The 23,118-nt window shown below is 41.9% G+C and overlaps 1 protein-coding gene and 1 long non-coding RNA gene across 4 annotated transcripts in view; both read right to left on the bottom strand.

Moving 5' to 3' along the window:
- Positions 1-23,118, bottom strand: part of AOAH (acyloxyacyl hydrolase) — a 160,378-nt gene that overhangs the window by 55,088 nt on the left and 82,172 nt on the right. For all 3 annotated transcript variants that reach the window (XM_082693165.1, XM_082693164.1, XM_082693163.1), the window contains one exon: positions 12,652-12,743. In XM_082693165.1, coding sequence (XP_082549291.1) covers positions 12,652-12,743 — 92 coding nt within the window. The remainder of the gene's footprint in view (positions 1-12,651; positions 12,744-23,118) is intronic.
- LOC309845330 lies at positions 16,263-18,516 on the bottom strand. Its single transcript, XR_014301218.1, has 2 exons — positions 18,380-18,516; positions 16,263-17,444 (listed from the first exon to the last, which is right to left on the bottom strand). It is a non-coding gene; the product is annotated as an uncharacterized lncRNA (long non-coding RNA).

Genomic DNA, 23,118 nt, shown 5'->3' with positions numbered 1-23,118 from the left:
ATGTATTTTTGATAATTCTAAAAATGGAATTTATGTACCAAAATACTGTTTGGCTCATGACCTGCTCATGGATGAGTGTGGATATTAATATTATAGATACAGTTAGTTGCATCTTTCTTTATAAGAATATAAAATCTTTGCCAACCAGTGAATAGTTTCATTAACATTTCTGACCAGAAATAGTACATAGAATTTTGAGATCAAGGATTTGGATAGGCACTAGAAAACATTTCATATAATCAAAGATAATGTTTTCTTTCATCCCACCTCGAATACACAATCTGTCTTGTAAATTCTAGGGTTGAATTTCTCATGGAGTGCTCAAGAATCCAGAGAAGACAGAAAAATCAATACGATATTTTGTGAAGCCTATAGCACAGTATTTTTGAGATGCTAACAAACTGAGAAGAATGCTTGATGGAAAGTCATCTGTATACAAGGTCAGTTGGATTTGAATTCATAGGAGAAACCAAAGATACTGTGGATAGTAAGCTTAACCCTGATGACCTCTCTGGTTTCAAATCCCTACTTCTTGGGCTCCCCAACCCTACTTGGACTCAGGTTTCTCAGTGTGACCTTTCATTTCTCCCTTTTCCCTCTGTTGTATATTAAAACCAAGTCCAGTGGGCTGGTAGAAGAGGTAACAGTATAGTTTGAGGGATGCAAAGGAGAAGTACGTGAAGTACTTGAAGGTTCTCTGCCTTCCACTTGCCCCAGTGCCTAAGATGCTGGTATCCTCAACCTCCAGGGCTGGCTTGGAAGCAGGCCATGTTGAAGTCCCACTTTGACCAGATCTGTCTACTGCAGGGAGTTTCATGTGAGGACACACTATCAGCTTTCGATTTCTTCTATTTATTTATTTAAAAGATTTTATTTATTTATTTGACAGGCAGAGATCACAAGTAGGCAGAGAGGCAGGCAGAGAGAGGAAGGGAAGCAGGCTCATCACTGAGCAGAGAGCCCGATGTGGGGCTCGATCCCAGGACCCTGGGATCATGACCTGAGCTGCAGGCAGAGGCTTTAACCTGCTGAGCCACCCAGGTGCCCCCAGCTTTCGATTTCTAACACCAAAATTCAAAATAGGTAAATCTCACACAGAATGTCTATTGGCTGCTCTCCCCAACATGGGTTCAGGGAGCAGACAAAAAACCCTTTCTCTGAGAGCCTTCCAGTAACCCACCACCCCATACCATTTCACTATCAAGAAATGGATAAAAACAAAACAAAGAATAAAACCAAGAATAAACCTCAAGCATGATACAGACGAATGAAAGGGGTTGATTTTAAAACTAAACAAAATCATCACCTCCTATATTGAGTCAAAGTGGAACCTTCTTGGAGAGAGGCATCAGAATGCCTTCCTGATAGACTTAGCATTTCAGAGGGTTTGGGGGTAGACCAAGTGTGATATTATGCAAGCAATAATAGTGTATCAGGTGCCAGTGAAGTTTCTGGGGGCAATTTCTGACTCTCTGAAGGGCACTGCTAGTTTGGATATAAATTCTGACACCCTAATTAAGTTGCATCATAGAGAAAAAGACACACAAAAAAGACCAGGCATGGTAGCCTAGCAGCAGGGTCTGTGAGAGAAAAGTGGTAACATCTGATGTGAACGGTTAGGGCAGGGGAGTGAAGTAGGATAAAACTGAATAATTTAGAGACTGGAACAGCTTTATGCAAGGGCTGTTATTGCTAGGAATTTTAAGAAAAGGGTGGATGGTTTTCTTTCTGATGTGGGTGGAAGTCAGACCAGCATGGGACCAGGGAGACAGATTAAAGAACTTTCAGAATTCCTTTTAGTTCTTTGATACTAGATCCCTGTGTAACGTCTAATTCACCACATCATGGAACAACCAAGATTTCAGCCTCAGAGAGAACTAAATGTGCAGAATTCGACTCGTTGTGTATTCAGAGAGACCGGCAATGGGCTAATTATGCAGGGGTGTGTGCAGGGGTGAGAAGGGCTAGAGAGGAGGTCCGAGGAGTTCAGACATGAAAAGATTAGTCAGACAGAATGATAGATTTTGAATTTGGAGCAGCAAATAATACAGGGAAATAGACTTCATGGGCCTTGTGTTCAATAATTCATGAGCCGCTGTACTCAGACAAGGCTTCTTACCTGTTAAGTTAACCTCCCACTAAGATTCTTCCCTCTGTCCTTTTCAGAGCTTGGAGCAATGATAACTGTTTCCCTCCTGGCATGTATGGTCTCAGATTTGATTCTAGGCCACTGCATCAGCATAAACATTAAACTATGATAAAACTGAGAGATAGAAGGTGTGGGCGCTTATAAAAGTAAAAAGATCACTTGTGATGCACAAAAGATTGTTTTAATAATCTAAACAGCCTTTCTCAAAAGATGCTGTGAAACACTACTTTCTTGAGATGTATCTTTCTCATAAAGTATACACACAGACACACAGGGAAGGAGAGAGAGAGGGAGGGAGGAAGAGAGAGAGATTCTACATAGTTCTGTGGTCAAGTATGTAAATGAATTTAGGAACTGTTCCATATTAAACCTTGGAGATATGCAAAGTATTTTTGCCTTATCAAAGCTCTTATTAGTCTTATACTGGATAAATGTATTTCTCCTTGTTCAAACCGGCATCTCCAAAACTTAGTTGACCCAGGAATCTTGTGAAAAATGTATGTGGAACTAGACCTTCCTGGAACAGTGTTTGGAGAATACTGATGAATTATTTCTATCTGTATGTGAGCATGGAGATGGCCTAAAATTTCAGGTTCGGTTGGTTATAGGAATCCTGTCAGAGAAATTTGGAGGTTTTTCCTTTGCTTTGATCAATTTAGACTGCACAATTTATCGTTCTGGACAAAACTTTACAATGAGGCTTGACTCATCTATAATTGGCCAAATTCACTTGTAGCAGATCTCTCTCTCATTTGTTCTATTCCCTCTACCTGGCTACTGAATCGGTATTTTACTTGAAGTTCACTATTTCCAACTTGTCGATTGTGTGGTTATTTTAATATTTTAATGGATTGCACTAATCTTTTGCAGAATATTTATTCTGGAACACACTCAGAAGTCCGAGGGCTTACATTATGCTGATTTATTTTTACGTGATCACATCATGCAGCTGGAGATTCGATTCATGCTGTTTCTATTCCTCCTCCCTCATCCCTAGCATTTTTTTCAGAAATGTTAATTCCTGCAAATCTGATTTGATTTAGGCAATCTGAGAAAATGCAAGGGAAAGAGCCTCGTAGATTGGAAAGCAATCTACAAATGTGATATCGTTATGAATGTATTCAGTAATTCTTTTATTGAGCACCTCCTATGACGTCCCGTAATGTGGGGGTGGTATGTGTGTGTGCTGGGGCTACAGAACAAAGTCAAGCCTGATTCTTGTACTCAAGAAGCTCAGGGTCTGGTGTCAGGTAGGTGGAGGGGAAAAACAATAAAGAAACCGTTATGACCAGTGAGATGACATTGGTATTGAAGAAGCACAATGGGGAGTATGAGATAGAATCATCCAGTTAGATGGGAATTGGCATGAGGCGGCTGTCTAAAGGAACCAACTCCTGAGCGGTGAGTGTCAGAGCGTGAACAAGGGCTAAGTAGATAAGACAAAGGTTAATGTAAATGCTCCTGAAAAGATGCTCAAACTCACGAGTGACCAGGAGACTACATATGAGAACAATAAAATATTATTAGACTGGAAAACATTAAGAAACTGGGCGATACTCAGTATTGGCCAGGATGTGGGGAAACAAGTATTCTCATCTACTGCTTGTGGGAATGTAAAATGGGATAGCCTTTTTGGAGGGATGATGAAAAGTTAAGAATATATACATTCAGATTTAGCCACTTTTCCCTAAAGAAATCCTCATGTGTGTTCATAAAGAGAACTGCCGAATGTTCATTATGGCATTACTGGGCATAATGAGGACTTGGAATTGACTGTCTATTGGTAGGAGAACCAAACAACCTTGCTACGAAATACTGTGTAGAATTACACAAGAATAGAAAGCGCTTCAAGAAGTATTGTTAAAGCAAAGCATTAATTTACAGTATGTTATGCACAGTATAATATTATTTATGGGAAAATCCCAATGAAATATTTTTTTTTATATACCGATATGCACATGTGATCACACAGAAGGGATCTGAACAAAATCACACTAAATTGATTGCAGGGTTTTCTCTTGGCAAAGGGGATGAAATTGGGGGAAAGCTTTGGCTTTTTACTTTACATACCTGGGTATTTTTTTTTTTAAGATGAAAATGTATTCATGACTTGAGTAGTTAAATTAAAAAGTGAAAATTTAGAAATGAGTAGAGTCAAGGGAGAAGTTGTTGCAAGTGGAGAGACTTGCCAGGGTGTGGTAGGAAGAGTCCTTGGCTAGGAGCCGTAGTGTCCATAGATGGTCCTTCCTAATCAAGGGATAGTGCCTCTCTCCCGTGCACTGCACCCCTTCTTGCCTTCTCCAGGACCTGGTTCCTTCCCTCATCCACCTTTCTCTCCTTGTTGGATCGTCCTCTCACTAAAGGCATGCTATAGGAGTTCTCATCTAAAAATGTCTCCTTGACCTTTTATTCCCCACGAGCTATCACCTCCTTTCTCTGTTCCCTTTAATAGTGAAACCTGTTAAATGAGTTGTTGATGTTTACTTCCTTCATCACCTCCTGGAAACTACTCTCAGCAGTCAGGCTCCCATCTCTGTCCACTGAGACGTCCCTGGTCAGTCTCTCCTGATCACCACCCTGCGTACCCAGGGCTCTTTCTTCATTCCCGTCCTCCTCTGCCTCTGGCAGTATGTGGCTGAAGGGCACCTGTCCTTTGTAAACACTTCTTTGATCTGTAGGATGCTGAATCCTTCTAGTTTTCTCTCTGCTTCGAGAATTATCCCTTTATCCTCTCTTCTCAAACTTCTGCATATTGGCATTCCCCAACCTCTGTCCACAGCCACATCTCTCTTTCACACTCACTCCCTGGCACAGAAGTTCTCAATTTGTTGCTTTCAGAACCATTTTATACTCTTAAAATTACTGAGGAACCTAGAGAGCTTTTATGTGAGTTACAGCTGTCAGTATTCATATTTTAGAAATTAAAGCTTAGAAATTTGAAAGAATATTTAATTATTACTTCATTTAAAATAATAATAAACCCATTACATGTTAACTTGAATTTTTTTCTGAAAAATATATATTTTCCAACCCCTCCTCCAATTAGTGAGAAAAACAGCATCATTTTACAATTCTGTGAATCTCTTTAGTGTCTGACTTTAATAGAAGACAACTCAGTTCTCATCTCTGGTTCTCATTAAATCTGTTGTGATATGTTGTTTTGATGGAATTATATGGAGAAAATCTCATCTTAAACATACATGTGGTTGGAAAAGGGAGTAACATTTTCATATCTTTTTTATGTAGGTTGGATAGCCTTCTTTGATTCTATACCAAAACTCGAGATGTGGTATTTTCTTATAAAGATTGATTAGTTGCAATGTACCATCTGAAATTACATCAATGAACTTTTTTGCACCACATTACATTAAAATGCATTTGTCTGTCTTATATTTTGAATGGACCTTTTACCCATGCATTTTTTTTTTTTAAAGATTTTATTTATTTATTTGACAGAGAAAGAGAGAGAGAACACAAGCAGGGGGAGTGGCAGGTAGAGGGAGAGGGAGAAGCAGGCTCCCCACTGAGCAGGGGGAGCCTCACATAGAACTTGATCCCAGGACCCTGGGATCATGACCTGAACCAAAGGCAATGGCCTAACAAATGAGCCACCCAGGGGCCCTACCCATGCATGGTTTTATATATCATATACTGGCCATTTAGAAAATTTTGGCTCACTGAGTTATGTGGATATTCTAAATGCTGATACATTTTATTATACAATATTGAAAAACCATACTTGTTGTTACCACTATGTATCTAGTAGAAAGGTTTTGAGTATTAGGAAGCTGTAAAGTTCCTAACAGAAAATTCAAGTTTTCAAAAATTCAAAATTTTTTCTGAAAGCTCAAATTTTAATGATTAACAATCAATACTGTCAGTTGTTTTCCTTGAAGCTCCCTCATTTCAGATGCAATATCTGCCACATATCCAATCTGAATAACTATAATTTATTTTCTGGTTCTTTTCAATAAAACTGGTGTTCCATGAAAAACTGACTGGAGTGGAATATAGCTCTCAACTCCCTTACACTAGTGTTTTTCCTTAAGAAAATCGTATTTTGTTACACGGCAAAAGTGCTTTATATGTATCTCCCATTTCGTCAGATGAAAATGTTAAAAAATAATGTGTATACGTTAATAAAGTTAATGATTTTTCTGCTTTTAAGTGAACTTTTCAGGGGAAGATGTCCCCTTCTTTTTCAAAACCAGGACCATGTAGAGGTGAAGACCACAGTGACTGCTAATATAGTTCGGTGCCACCACTTTGATTTGTGCTCGGATGTCAGCACCTTCACCCCCTGCTGCTCTTGCACGTCAGTACAAAGGGCTGCAGGGCGCGAAAGACAAATGCTGTTTTAATTCTGTTGTGAAAATGGCTTTTACCTAGTGGATCCTCTGAAAATGTCCAAGAGACATACCTCCAGGCAGTCCATGGACCACACCTGGAAAAAATAACTGATGTAGACTATATACTCCACTCCAATCAGCCCCAGCTAACTTCAAATGACCAACTCTCTGGCTAATTATTTGTTTTGCAAAGTATAATTATAAGACGGCTAATCATTGGCACTTACATCACATGTAATTTTTGAATAATGGATTTAATAAGGTTATTAAACCCATTAGTGTTTAGTACTTACATGTCTTTTTTTAAAACATGAAATTAGGTTAGCAAATCTTAGCTGCAAATCCCTTCTCTCCAATTTTCTGTTTTTAACACCCCAAGTGACTTGGTTTGGAATTATACACTGCTTTTCAAAATTGTTCTCTCATATAATGTCTGCTGGGTTGGAGAGAATAGATAACCTTTAACACTCAGATTCTAGGACACCTCTCATCAAAGATGTGTGTTTAAATGTCCTTGAATAGCATTACTGTGCCACTTTTCACAATAGCTTTGTCTATTTCTTTCTAAGCATGTGCTATGTTTCTGACCCCAAATAGCAAGTCTAAGCCAGAAGCAGAGGGAGCAACATTTACTCTAGAAAATTCCAAGTGGTTTGCATCCACTTACGTTGACCCACTGCTCTCATTCGTATTCCTCCTGCTTGATATGATAACTTTGGTAATTGCTCTTGGTTCTTTAGCTTTCTTGATTTTCTATGGCTAGCTTCACCTTCTTTTTTAAGGCTCTGATTCGTAACCTGTTTTTCCTCCCAGTCTCCTCTGCCCTCCAGCTTTGAAGGACTTCTCTACCATTTAGCCCTGGCCTGCAGAACTCTACTGACTGGACCATCCCTGCCTCCATGTTCAGAAGGGGATTTGGACAACCATAAATGCTCAGGTTATATGCAGTTGGGTTCAAGTGGTTATTTTGTTAAGGGTTTGGTGTTATCTGTTTCCCTTGCCGAGGTTTGCCTGGAGGAAAAAGTACCCATAAAAGACAACTACAGAGTGCCACTTTAATTAGTAGCTGGTCCAGCACCCAGTATCACACAGTGCAGGGCTTACTATGCAGGGTTTCAAACTTTATGGTACAGCAATGCTGGCCCTAGAGAAACATGGTTCCTAGAATGTTTCAGGCTCTGATCCATTAAATTACCCAGGTCTTGTCTGAAGGCACAGCTAGTTAAAGGATGGAGAAAACATATTTGGTGGGTAGAAGCAGGAGCACTGTTCCCCACCAGCTTCTTCCAGTGCTTCTAAACCAAGCAGCATCATGAGGTCGGTTGTGGACTTTAATAACACACTGCCCTATAGCCACTAAACTTGGACACTGGGGAGAACTTCAGAGATGGCTAGGTATAACTCAACTCAAACATATAAATGAGGTCCAGGGATGCTATCTATTCCACTGAGGGCCGTACAGAACCAGAACCCTTGTATGTGTAAACATGATCTTCCTCCTACTCCTCCACATGACTCACAGGGCTCTGTAATTTCAGATATTGCTTTTAAACTAAAAGTCTTTCCTACCTGAATTTTGATATTATTCCCCATATTTCCATATTTGTTACTGGGACTTGGATTCTCTCCCTTAAATAGGATTTTTCTCTTCCACTAATTGCTTTTGAAGGTGATCTGAGCATGAAGTACTTTTTTTAATCTTTAGAAAAAAATACCTTTTTCTTCTCACTCACAGTTATAGTTCTCCTTCCCAGTGTTAGTTATCATTGGGCTCCCAGCTTCCACGCTACCAACCTCACAAGGTGGGTTTTTGTTTTATGTTTTTGCCTTTCAATGACTCAACTGCTTTCTGAACCACATTAAGAAGACAAAATAAAACACATGGTTTTACAGGAAATTGCTTTTTGAATTTTCTGGAGCCTGAGAGTTAAGAGAACAGATTTTTGTTAATGTTGACTCAACTGAAGGATGTAAGGTTTGTTTTGTTTTTGTTTTTTGTTTTTGTTTTTGAGAGAGAGAGAGAGAGAGAGGGAACATGCGCTAGCTGTGGTGGCAGGGAGGGAGAGAGTGGGAACCTTAAGCAGATTCCACACTCCCTCAATGCAGAGCCTGAGCAGGGCTTCATCTCATGACTTTGAGATCATGACCCGAGCCAAAAACCAAGAGTCAGATGCTTAACCAACTGAGCCACCCAGGTACCCCAGAGTGTAAAGATTTGTAAAAGTAAGGGCTTGTGTTTGTCTTTTAATGCATGTGTGTAATTTCAATTAGTTACATTTATCTTATAAAAAAGATATTAAATTTTGACGGTTGAAGGGTATATTGGAAAAAGGAAAGCAGCCATTTTCTCTCCCAAACAGCATTCTTCTGCTTTCAAAGGTACAATTACAAAGAACATTGTTAATACACAAAGCATGAGGCTGATCCCAGATAACAGGAAGCACTTTCTAGAGATCCAGTTGAACAGAGAAATCAATACATTCTATCCTGTGTTGATAAGCATTTGGACTCAGAAGGACATTTGCTCCAAATGCCTGTGGAAACTGTCTACATGGCTCACAAATGCTGCCTCTGGGTCAACATTCTTTTCATTCTCCCAATTCCACCAGAAAAGGATCTTTATCATACGCTAATCTTTAATATTTTTTACACACTTTACAAATCTTCATTCTTTTAAGAAGGAGACTGGCTCAGCATAGATTATATGCAGGTATATTTTGCATGAGATTACAGAGCTAGTTTAACAGGACCTCCTGCTGGGGTGGGGGGGACACATCCAGAATGGTGACACACAGCGGGTGTCATGCTCTGTGTCTGCCTAATGGGGGAGTCCACGGCAACTCACATTCCAGACAGAGAAGTTCCTTTTCTATCTAAAGGAACGGAATATATTTTTTCCCATTCCAGCTGGTGGCAGAGGACACAGGCAGAGCACACAGAAACAGGTAGCAAAAAGAAACAACTAGATAGCCTGGGGCCCCAGAAACACAGAGGAAAGCTCTGGCAGGGTAGGGAACCTGACAGCCCACCAGTGGGGGTGCTCACCTCCTTAGAAACAACAGATAAGGACAGCACTCAGAGTCACACTGTACAGGCAGACTGAGTTTTTGTAAATGGCAACACAGAGTCTCACACTGTGCAAAGTCAGCACGGACTAGCTCAGGATGCCCCCGTGTTCATATAACACGCACCTAGACAGTCGCTTCCTTTGTGAGATGAAGTCAGAATGTCTCTGCACAGCCCTTAGAAGGATTATAACCCATGCGAGTCTGAAGACTGGCAACTTTCCTCTCCCTCTCTCCCCACTGCCTTTTTCCTAAGGAAGATCTGGCTGCCCGCTGGGCTCTGATGGGATTACAGGGGACCACCCCCCCAATTCCCCACCCCCAGAGAAAAACCCTAAAACAACTGAACAGTGTACTTGGGAGCAGGAGCTATTTTGGGGTAGAGTTTGCGGGAAAATTCAATGCAGGAGATGTGGGGCACCTGTTGGCGAGTGTGTGTTTTAAGTGGAAAGAAATGAGCAAATGAGTTTTCACTTCGGCTGGGCCTGCTGAGGGAAGTCTTTCATTCTTTGCATGAGTCCAGGGAAGATTTAAGGTACTTGGCAATTAATTTTAAACATCAGACTGGTTATTTCTTCAATGGCAACTCTGTGAGGCTTTAGGCCAAAAAGTGGCTGAATTTTACAGGGTTCAACTTAAAGTTAAGCTTCCATCAAAATTATAATAAATGATGTCCACTTCTCTCTCATAATGAATTCCTTTTGTTATTGTCATAAAAGCCTTAATACAGAGAAACTTCTAGGTAGTATTATACACGGCTGGATGGTGGAGGCCCACTTAAATATTTTCTCCGTTCTAATGTTGGCAGTGGGAGATCAGTAAGAGTCTTTCTTCCAGGAAGCTGCTCCAGCCTGGCCATCTCTAGATGTAGTCCAAGTGACAAAGACAACAGAAGGTGCAGCTAAGGAGAGAAGGACCAAGGCTAGGGAATAGGGGGCCCCAGACCGCTGGCAGCATGGGTGCCCTAGAAAGGGGCTCCTTGAAAGACCTCTGAGGCAATGCATGCCACATCTCCCTGGGGAAGGGCTCCTTTAGCTTTTAGTCATTTCTCCAGCCCGTAGCCATGCCCTCAGACAGAGTGACAAAGTGACTCCAGATAGCCACATTCCCATGGCTGAAATGAAAGAGCACACAAAGATTGGGAGCTGGGGGCTGGGAAGATCCACACCAAATCACTCTCTGAGACAACATGACGTCAGATTTCACGACGAGAGACTGCAACACTTCTTATTAACATGGGACCCTAGTCAAGTTTCTTAACCTGTCTACTTAATCCTTAGATTCCTTGGCTGTGAAAGAAATTAATGCCATCTCCCTTGCATAGAGATGAAACGAGAAAAACCTCTATGTAACACTCAGGACAGTGATTGGTATATAGTGAATGCCTCACAAAGGTTACTTCTTATTCTCCCTATCACTCTTATTATTATTACACTAACCTAATTTTTCACATGATTAAACTTGAAAAACTACACTTAAACTTGAAAATGCCTTTCCTCTGCTTTCCCTACATTCACAGATGATTCCTACATAATTATGAGTAATTATGGTTACTTTTCCTAGTTTCTTCTCTACCTTTTTCATTACCCCAATCTCGTAAATCCTTCAGGGTTTGGGCCCCCTTGCCTAACATCCCCCAAAGAAGTGGCCGTTGATAAATTCTATGCATTATTTCTTCAATGACTCTGCAGCTCTGTGTTGAGAGTTGTCTTTTGGCACATCTCTCTTCTACTATCATCATTTGTACATTGCCTTATCTGCCCTACTCGGTTGTAATTGTCTGTAGAGATCAGTCAAGCCCTATTTACCTTTGAAATATCTGTAGCTCCTGCCTGATGAGGTGGTATTTAATGAGTACTTAGATGAGTGAGAGAAGATAGTAAGATAATAATCAACTAAATTATTCATGATACACAGTGTCCTCTATTAAATTAAAAAATAGGGTGCTAACCTATGAATGGCCATTCCCACGTTCTGAGTCAGCACCCAATCGCACACAGCAGATTGGGATTGTGTGTCCCTCAGATTTGCCATACATTGTCTCCACCTTCAAATTCAAAGCATTAAAGCCAGGGTGATTCCAGGACCTTGTGACTTCCCTGTTAATTTTAGCCATTACCTTTATAAATATTAATTTCTGAGAGTGAATAATCATAAACATCTTTGTCCCCGAGTGAGAAAAATTCAGTGATGTGTTTATGTATTTTCCATTAGAGATCAACAATTGTGCCCCTGCAGCCGGAATACTTCCTCCTTGCAAGCAGTGATAAAATACAATTTGCAGCAAGCTGGTGCAGCCACTCTGGAAATCAGCATGGAGGTTCCTCAAAAAGCTGAAAATAGAGCTACCCTATGACCCAGCAATTGTACAACTTGGTATTTACTCCAAAGATACAAATGTGATCCAAAGGGGCACGTGCACCCAAATGTCTATGGCAGCAATGTCCACAATAGCCAAACTATGGAAAGAACCTAGATGTCCATCAGCAGATGAATGGACAAAGAAGATGTGGTATATATATGCAGCCATCAAAGAATGAAATATTGCCAATGATGTGGATGGAACTAGAGGCTAAGCGAAGTGATTGTCAATCAGAGAAAGACAATTATCATATGATCTCAATGATATGAGGAATTTGAGAAACAAAATAGAGGAGCATAGGGGAAGGGAGGGAAAAATGAAACAAGATGAAACCAGACAGGGAGGCAAATCATGAGAGACTCTTAATCTCAGGAAATAAACTGAGGTTTGTTGGAATGGAGGGGGTGGGAGGGATAGGGTGGCTAGGTGATGGACACTGGGGAGGTATGTGCTATGGTGAGCACTGAAAATTGTGTAAGACTGATGAATCACAGATCTGTATCCCTGAAACAGATAATACATTGTATGTCAATAAAAAAATACAATTTGCATTATATCCCACTGCATAGTGCACTCTATGTCAGTGGTGGGTTTCTAGTCTATTACTCATGTTCTAGAAGAAATTCCTAATGATTCCCATTTCAACATCTTGGGAACAAGCCCTATTTCTTGTTCTTTGCTTACATAGATACATTGAAAGGCTTAAACGTAGTCAAACATACATACCCACTAATGGAGTCCAGAAACCCAGTAACACCAGAGAGCTGGGGCCAGTCAAGCTCATTGGTAAGAGCTACTGGTAAATCGATGAAGGATTTCTAAAGAAAAAATAAAGTGGTGATTATAAAAACAGTCATTTGTTTTTTATAGATAGTAAGATTATTGATTGCCTAGGCATTGTCCTCTCTCTCTCTTACTCTCTTTTTCTTAATCTCTTTAAGAGACTTTGACATATATGAAGCATATGCCTCTCTATCATGAGAAGCTTCACAAAGATCAGCATCACTCATGAACTGGCTTCCATTCAGCTTCTGTGAAAGATGTGAAATGCATGGCAGCTTCGGCTCATCCCTCATTTGAAAGGGATGCTGCAGTAGATGAGTAAACTTTCAACTCTTTTAAATGTGCTGAATTTTCTTCATATTTTAGTTGAGATATTCAGGAAATCAACTGTCTAAAGAGAAATAATACCCAAGCCTCCAGCAAAAATGTCTTCCCTGAGTTCAAAGCTATGCCCTCAGTCAATACGATACGGTCTCCTGACCTCCTTGGGAGTCTCAGGCACCTGTGAGAATCTAATTTTGGCTCCTTTTCTTCCAAAGAGGCACATATACTTAACGGGGTCTATAATTTCAAGGGGTTCACAGACCCCCTGCCTCTCTAGCATAGACTCCAGTTCAAGAACTCCTGACACAGAGTGTTGACAAAACCAGGATTCACTTGAACCATGTTTCTATGGTTTGTACAAAATCAACAGCCAAAAAATGATGTCAGCTATGTCCCCTTATGTTTCCTTTTATAAAGGCCTTCTGGGATCAATCTCTATTCTGGACTAATTTCTAGAAGAAGCTTATTTAGACTGATGTGTTTAGAACAGGGTTGCCAAATTTAACAGGTAAAAATAGAGGACGCCCAGTTAAACTTGAGTTTCAATACACAAACTGTGGTGTAGACATACAATGGAATACCACTCAGCCTTTAAGAAGAAGGAGATTTTGACCCAGGCTACAAAGTGGGTGAAACTTAAGAGCATTATGCTAAGTGAAATAAGCCAGTTTCACAAAAAAGATAACTACTGTATGATTGCATGTATATAAGGTGTTTAGAGCTGTCAAACTCATAGAAACAGAAAGTAGAAACGTGGTTGCCAGGGGCTGGGAGCGGATGTGGGCCCAGGTGGGTGAGGGCCCCTTATACTTGTCCCAAGTGTGATTTCCAGCACAGGAGAGGCTGGAAGTGGCAGAGAGGTGACTCAGAAGGATGGCTTCTTGGGACTGACAATGTTAATTCACAACAACAATGGTGTATTATCATTAGTAATTATAATAATTAGGTATTAATTATATAACAATACTAATGTATCAGTTACAATGTGTCTCCGTCAAAGGAGTAGAGACAAGGTCATGGAAAAAAGGCTCCTGATGAGTCTTGAAGTACCATGCAGTTCCAGTGACTGGCACTTTGTCACCCGTCTCCCTCTCCTTAGCAGGAGGCACCCACCACTTTCTGCTCAACACTCCACCATTATTGTGAGTCAGATACTCTCTTTTAGTTTTTCTTTCTGTTGCCAGCATAAATCATATGTTTTCTCTCTCTTTTTTTTTTAAACCTTATTTTTTCGCTAGGTCTTTCTGCTTACAAAGTGTGTTTGCTGTAGGATCTGAGAATATTCAGTTCTTCCAGAGAAGACAAGGAAAGCAAGCAGAATGGATGAAACTTGTCAGACGTTTTAAGAGGAGGTAGCGAATCAGCGAGTGGCTTGTGAGATGAAGACAGAATTCATGTGCTGTGCTAAGTAAGCTAGTAGCCTGTAGAAGACACTGGAAGTTAAAAGAAGGACACAACACTCCTGGCAACCATTCTCTGTCCTTTTTCTCAGTCATCTGCATAATGACCACCCCAGATTTGGGGAACCGGCAGGAAGCGAACTAGGCTTCTCATTCTGGGCAGCTGGCTCCACCTTTCCTAGGCAGTGAGACAGGAGCCCTGCTGGCACAGGGAGGAAGTCTGATGCTCTCTGCAGCCTGGAGCCAGAATGGAGGGGACGGCAGTTTGGAACTGCGCCAGCAAAGTAGGAAAAGACTTTACTTTAGAAATCCAGGAGCTCTGACTTCTGTGGCTGGCTCTCCCAGTACGGTAAAATGCCACAATTTGGACATGACACATTGGCAGTGGTTTCCATATCCCATCCAGCCCCATTCTCAGGCGGGGGTGGCTGGTGAAGTGTTTATCTTCCCAGCTGGGGAAGAGCAAACGGGGAGGGAGGGGTAGGACAGGTGAGGAAATGGCCGGCAACCTCATCTTGGGAAGCGGGGTCTCTCAATTCAGTTAATTGATCAGTTGCTGGATCCATCTGAGAAAATGGATCTCAAACACGTGGGAGACTCTGGGACTTCTTGATGCTCTCAAAGAAGCCCCAACCAGTCCTGGAAGCATCCCCTCCAAGATTTAAACCAGAGCGGATGGCAACTGATGCTGAATCACAGAGGGGACCAGGATGGGTCTGCATCTGGCTCTTGGAGCCGGAAGGCCCAGGAAGGTCAGCTGCATAGGCTTCTCCCTGTCACTTGATTAACTCTAACATAACACACATATGTGTTTTCCTGGTTAAGTGTTTAGACTTCACTTACGGTGTTATGGCAAAGTTTTACTATTCCTAGCTGTGCAAAATCAGGGAAAGTGAACTTTACTATTGTGTCAGTTTTGCTATCTCCAATGGCTATCAGATATTACTCTCTCTACTTCAAAAGCAACGTCGGGAGGATCTAAGGACAGCGAGAAGAGCAGGTTGACAAGTAGAAGCCCTACACTATGTAAAGGATCATGCTTGGATGGTCACCTAGTGTCCCTTGCCAAGTGGATTGTCCCAGGTTTAAGAGAAGTGAAGTTTATAGCCAGATAATAGAAGATTTGAGCAGACAAATGGAAGCCTCGACATACTTTTTCTTCCTTAGTAAATCTGGTAGATAAAAATGAGAAGTAATGGCCATTAATAGCAAAGGTTTTATAGACCCTAGAAAAAGAGAATGTTTAAGTCATATCACATTAAACACTAAAAGCCTTATTCACGCAACATTATACCCAAGATATTTCAGGCATTTAAGGCAGGAAAGATGCAAATTAAGATCTCCCTCATCAACTCCTGCTTATTCCTCTCGAGCATTTATGTTCTCAGGAAACTCGTCTTAAATGTACCTTAAATGTACATATGTGGAAAGACTTAATATTTACCAAGAAAAATTTCCCCAATTTGTAAAGAGCATCAGATGCTCAGTGAGCACTAAGTCAACTATAGCACTGCCTCAGATGTTATTCTGATTTTATCAGCGACATAAAGTGTTTTTATGTCATAATTGGCATGTATATACTATATTTGTGTGATATTTTAACATTATTCTTTGTGTGTATGTGCACTGAGTAAGCCCACTAGTTCTCATTTTTAATGCATATTCAGAAAACGTAATACTTTGGATTTGGATATATCTTAAGCCCTAACCTCAATGAGCAACTTATATTTGGGTTTCTTAAAACCATCTTCAGTGAGAGAAAAAGAGTAAATGTATCAATCAATCACACATTCATGTGGTCTTGCCAATCTTCCAATGATAAAGGGATTCTTTTTTTTTTTTTAAGATTTTATTTATTTATTGACAGAGATCACAAGTAGGCAGAGAGGCAGACAGAGAGAGAGGAAGGGAACCAGGCTCCCTGCCAATCAGAGAGCCCTAAGTGGGACTCGACCCCAGGACCCTGGAATCATGACCTGAGCTGAAGGCGGAGACTTTAACCCACTGAGCCACCCAGGCGTCCCAAGGGACTATATTCTTGATGCCTTTATTTCACTGTTTCCACTCGAGCCCTCCCTATCCAGCAATGCTATGTACTCCCTTTTCCAATACCGCTAACTGGGTTAGATCTAAGTTGTTTATTCTCAAATAACAGAAAGTCACTTGGCAGAATCTGTAGCTAATATTCTGTTGGAAAAATAAATAAAAAACACCATCCTCAGTTAAATTAGTATTTTAAAATTTATCTCCCAGGAACTAAACTGTCAAAGAAGACAGGTTTTGTTGTTTTACTCAAAGAAGAAGATAGCTCTTAGGCTGGTCTTTTGATAATGGTGCAAGAATTTCAAGGCCTGAGAATCAGAGGCTGCTCTCTCTTTAGTTTTGGGAAGAGGAGTCTTCCAGCTGGTCTGCCACTACTTCATCTGTCCTGCAGGTGGCGCAGATGAGGCTACCCTTCTCTGCCTTTCAATCCCAAAGGCCCGCTCTGACTTCCCCATTCAGCTTGCAACTCAATCTCATCACCCCCGCCTCTCCTCCTCCTATCGCTGCCACTACCTTAAAGCCCTTCCTTATAGGAATACCAACTCACGAAACTTGAAGGGCCCTCCTTGACCTTCACATAAACTCTCCTGCTCTGGTCCCATTCCTTTAGACTTTGACATGTGAATAGATCCAGTAAGTGAACATATATCCATTCATGATGTTTGCATGTGCTACGTTTCCCAGATAACTTTTGTGTTTTAGGCCAGAGTAGGGAAGGGAAAGAGTAATGAATTTCCCTTATGTGCCAGGCACTGAGACACGGAAACTTACACACCCTGTTTAACTTCATCAAACATCTCTGTGAGACAGGGACTCGCTTCTTCCTTCCTTCCACTCTCCCTCCTACAAACACTTTCTGAGAAATTACCTGTATCAGATGCTGGACACTACCTCTCAAGAAAGCAATGAGTACCCAGGCCTCAGACAAACAGCAGTAAATTGAATGAGCATGCTTCAACCTACTTGAACCTACAGAAAAAAACAAAACGAACAAACAAAAAAGTTTACCGTGGCGTTTCCCATCGCCAGTTCTGGGCCACAGAAGAGTCTATTTTCTGGGGAGGAACTGGGCAGCACGGGACCCATGGCAGACAGAATTCAGAAGGAGTCTGGGTGACTTGCCAAGGTCACAGAGTTGGTAGTAGGGGGTGGGGATTTGAGCCCAGGTTCAAGTGGGGTTAGGAAGAGAGAGGCTTAAAGCACGCTGGAGTTCTAACGGTCCTTGCGTATCCCCTAAACTGCTAAATCTCACAGAATCACACATGTGACTAAGCTGGTCTGCCAGCTGTTGAAAAAGAGGCTTCCTGGGTGTCTACTGAGTGGATGGTCTCTGGGATACTGCTTTGGCTGAAAAGTTCAGAAAGCTACAGATAACCCAGGAGTGGCCGTCATTTTTCCTCTCTGTTTCTCTTACATGGAAGCCCTACATAACTTATGAGGAGTACAGCATGAGTATTTTGGGGATGCATACAGAAATGATCTGTGACCCTAAGCTGACACCTACATACACACCCCACTCACATATTCGCAGGGCCTGTTCTGTCCTCGCATCTGGGGAGAGGCAGTCAGGGCGCACAACACACACTGCTGACCCGAAGGTTTATGTTCCCGTGTGGCCTGGCAGATGAAGCTCTAGGAGAGCGGGGAAAGTGCATTTCATTTGGTTTCTGCCTCTGCAATCTCTTACTTAACTCGGTCGGGCAGCATCATTCACATAGGCTAATGCTTTGATATAGACAACCCCAAGAATGCAATTTCACTCCGAATTTGATGCTACAAACTTTAGAATCCCATATGCAGTCAAGTGAGTCTCCTACTGAGGTCCCTGTGGCCCAGTAATTCATTAAACATACAGAGAAAGAGAGCAGAGAGGGAGGGACAGAAGCGTCTGTTGACCATCGTACCGGGCAGCCATAAGTTCCTCCTTCTTGGAGCTCACAGGCTGGAAAATAAAGTCTTCCCAGCTGGGTAACCTTGAAGACTTGCTTTCACTCTTCTGTATCTCACTTTCCTTGTCTGTACAATGGACTCACCACAGCACCTATCTCATCAGGTGGGTGAGAGGATTGGAATGGAAAAACCATGCAAAAAGTTCAGAATTATCAGTGTTCAATGAGAGTTAGCTGTTAGCAGGATTGATAGGGAAGCCCAGGGTGCTAGAAAGGACATCCATCCTACATGCGGGGGTGGGGGCAGGAATCTTGAAAGAATTGTTATCCCATGTGAGTCCTGTGAGGTTGCTAAGAGGGAGCCAGGCAAAGAGAGGCCAGGGAAGAGAGAGTTCAAGTGTTGGCAATATCATATGCAAAATCCCAAGGCTGAATTCATCGTATTATGTACAAGGAAGATGAACAAGGTCTCCTTCAAACAAACCCAAATAACCAGTATGCCAGTTATCCACTGCCCTATCTGTTGTTATGACCAGTAACAAGAACTGCTCAGCTCCTGCCACGATGCCTACTGAAGGCACATTTAGACTTTGGCCAGCACTAAATAAGTAATTTTCAGGGAAAAGGAGTAGCATTTCATCTTTGACCCTATGCCAGTCCAAAACCTTACAGGGCAGTGAAGAAATAGTCAAATAAAGATTGCTAGCAAAATGTGACCAGGAAATAGAAAGAGGACAGACTAGCGGGCAACAATTTTTCATCATTTTCCCTGAATATAGTTCTTTTTATTTATCTATTTTTTCACCTTGTCAGCTCCTCTTAGTCTCTTTCTTTCCCCTTTTCTTTTATCTATTATTTAAGCGCTAACCCCATGATTTATTTATTCAATGAGTGAGTCAAGGGATGCTTTATCTAACTGCCCCATACCAAATGAAAATGCATCACGCAGTTGGATTTCTTCCACAGAATTCAATTCCCTCCAACATTACTTCCAGAGTGATTGATTGAAGAACTGTATCCAAATTCATAAAACTGAGAAAATAAGAGTTTCAAGTGTCCCACTGTTATGCAGAAATAATCACAACTCAATTCTTACACAGAGCCTGGGAAACAAATTCTTCCACAAACAGAAAAAAAATGACTCTTCTAAGGGCCAGGAACAGGCAACAAGGCATGCATCTCATATTATAAGGGTCCCTCTTCAGATAGTTTCTTTTGATTTGTAAAGGTTTGGTCATTTCTAAAGCAGCCAGGCTGTCCCTTACTCTGGCATGGAGTAGTTCTCCCTTTTTGAGAGGTAACATCCAACTTAGACTCTAAAAGTCCAAAGTCCATAGCCAAGCTATAGAGGTGAGAAGAGGGGAAGCCACCATGGGGATACCTCATGATCAGGCCAGAACTGGGGTGTCACTCCCCACTATCTCACTCATAAAGGATAAACTCATTTTCTTCCTCTCCCCTCTTTCACCTTCTACCAAGAAGCTGTCACAAACCTCACTGCTTCTAGCCTTCCAACCTGCACGTAGGATGGCCCTGGGTTACCAGAGCCTGTGGCCAGGGTCCCTGCCTTCTCACTCTCCCCCTACTATCTTCAGCAGTGTATTCCAGAATCTTGTGGGGAGTTTGTTGAAGATATGGATCCTGTTTGGATAGATTTGCGGTGGAGTCTTAGAATCCTCATTTTTAATGGCTGTTGCGATTGGCCAGGTTTGGTAAACACTGCTTTTAGAGCTAGTGTAGCTATTCAATATTCTCCATCACACTGCACCACCCCCTGTCCTAACCTCTTCTCACACCCCACTCTACTATCAGTGGGCCACTCAGACCTCCAGGCCTGTCTCAAGCTCTTCTTCCTACTCAACCGTCTTTACTGATTGATCGCTGCTCATTAGTCAAGAGTTAGCTAAATCCTGGCTTCCTTGACGGGCCCACCTCTTCTCTGTGAGGGGCTCTCCTCCAGCTCCCGCCACACCCTGTGCATGCCCAGCTAATTACTAATATATTAATTATAGTAATTACTAATACATATTACTAAATATTTCATCTAATATAGTAAATATTTTAGGCTTTGAGGGCCATTTTGTTTCTGTTATGACTACTCAATTCTGCTACGGTAGTGGAAAAGCAGCAACTGACTGTAAATGAATGCGTGTTAAAACTTCATTTACAAAAAAAAAAGGGAAGGGCTGCATTAGGTTCAAGGGCCATAATTTGCTGACTTCTGCTCTAGGGTCTGACAGAATCAGTTTTTATCTGGGTTCCATGTTTAACTGCATTATCTTGGATCAGTTAGTTAACCTCTCTAACTCTTCATTTCTTCATCTATAAAATATATATAATGGAGTCATTTCATATGACAGGAGGTAATGCTAAGTACAGTGTCTGGCGTTTGGTAAACACATGGTAATATCTGCTTACTGTTATAATTGTGAGTTTACTTGTCTATCCTCCCAAGTAGACTTCAAGCTCTTTGAGGTTAGAGCCTGCTTTTCACATCTAAAGCCCTACCTGTCCACCCTTATCTCTTTTCCTCTGCCTTTAATAGAATTCCCAGGGCGTTCGTTGGGCACACAGCTGCCCAGCCAGGCACTCCTCCCCAGCCTCTGCTGTCGCCTGGTGTGGCCATGCGACTGGGTTCTTCACCATGAAGTGTCTGAGAGAGTATTGTGTGCCACCTCTAAGTCAGATTCTCCCAGGGAATGTGCGTGTCCTCACTTGGTCCTTTTTCTTTCCTACAGGTGGGAGGTGGCAAAAGCAGGAGCAGCCCCCTTAGACCCAGGGGTAGAAGCTGCATGTTGAGGGTGAGCTGGTCATCTTGCCAGCCCTAGACTGCTTCTCTTCAGATTATTATATGAAAGGAAAGCATATTTCCATGTTCAGTCACTAGATTTTTGGATTCTTTGTTACAGCAGCTAAGCCTATACCCTGCTGGATTAATAACTAGTCTTTTGAGAAAGGCTCTACCCTTCTCCTTGCTCTACTTGCTGGCACACAACTATGTTACCAACAAGAGAACATGACCTTTCGCTCCTTATTGATCTATTTTCCTATGGGCTCTTTCACAATCAGTCTTTCAATTCTTGGCTCAGCCCTGCTGCCCTTAATCTATCTGAAATTTTTGGACCTTGTGTTTCAGAATGTTCCCCTTGATTTTCCTCTAGAAGTTATGGTTTTGCTCACACCTCTCACCAATCTGCCAGCCATGGCCTTAAGTAGAAAAATCCCCAGGAAATCATTCAAAAGCCCAGTACTGGGGAAGGGCTGGGCTGGGCTATCTCTATTCTTATTACTCCAAGGACTGGCATGGAAGAAATTAGCTAAATGAACTAATGAATGAATGGGGTGTAGCAATCAATTCCAACCAGCCCAAATTATTTCTAAATGCCAGAAATTTCCTCTTTCTACATCCCCACTGGTTCAAGATCCTAAATGTTTTTCCTGTGATGAGTTAGTTCCCTGAGACCCATTTCATGGTTGAGGAACTTGAGGGAGAGCGAAGCAACGTGGTAAATATAATTAACTAGAGGGCAAGAGATTGCCTCGAGTCTTAGCAGCACACCGGCTGGCACAGGTGTTTATGGACTCATGCTGCCTGTCTCTGACGAAATCTCCATCTCGTGTGCTGGGAGAGCAGGCATGTGGGCTGGCTAATTATAAATGCCTTTCAGAAGTATGGAGCTTAAAATAATTTCCTCTTGTAGTTTTTCATAACAACGAGCGTTTGTCTTTTTAATTCTTGCAGAAACTGGTGAGGGCTAAGATCACTGACGTTTTTGGAAGAATGGGCCCCCGAGAACACCATACTTTGCTGGCAGGTAAGAGCCCCAGATGCTCACCTTGAGCAGGGAGAAAAGGGCATCACATTGATCAGGCCTCAAGGCAACAGCCCGTCTGGCCTGTGCCCATGAACAGGGAATGAGAATCGAAGAACATTCTGTCTCTTGTGGCCTGAGAGCTGCTGGAGAGGATTCACCAAGATGAACACAGGTCTCTTTTTCTGACAGAATAAGTGAGAAGTACCATGGATTGAGGCTTCTCTTCTCACCAGTTAGCATCCTTAATCTGCCAGCCTGCAAGATGTCTGAGGAGCAGAAAATGTCATCTTGTCCAGTTTTATGGAACTCTGGCCTTTCCTCAGCTGGAAAAACAATAATCAAGTATTCTAACCCTTAAGTCTTTCTGGAGTCGACACGAAGTTAGTGGAGGTAGGATTTTCATATTTTACGTGCGCCATGAAAATCAGCCTCTATGCTTTATGGAAGCCTCATGCTCACTGTTAAATCCAGCAGGGCAAGTTAGGGAAGGTCAGGGTGTGAGCTCTGATAATACTGGACTGTCTGCGGGCTAATAAAGGGCAGCCAAACTTGACCTGGACACTCATCTCAAAGAAAGGAATGAAGCGCATGTGGGCTTGAAGACTGGAGCTGCCGGGCTCTCGGGTGCATATGCATTTTCTGCAGCCAGATTAAGGATTCATTTTGTCCTTGACACAGTACGAAATTCAATCTGCGCCTACTTACCCTACAGACAACAGCCTGCCGGGGGTCGTGCCGAGATTTTATAATAGTACAGGCAACAGCCTTCGCTAGCAAAATAAACATTTGGAAAATTGTATTTCAGAATCTCGTCTCCCTCCTCACTCCCCCAGCCCCAGCCCGTCATGCAATTCTGGTTCAGCGAAATGCAGCATTTAATATTTTGGAAATAATTTTCGAGCAGATGGGAAAGAGGCAGGAGGGCAGCCTCTACGGCTG

This window comes from Mustela nivalis (assembly GCF_964662115.1).
Source record: "Mustela nivalis genome assembly, chromosome: 12".
NCBI classification, from domain to species: Eukaryota; Metazoa; Chordata; class Mammalia; order Carnivora; family Mustelidae; genus Mustela; species Mustela nivalis.
This window is presented reverse-complemented; position numbering and strand designations above follow the sequence as displayed.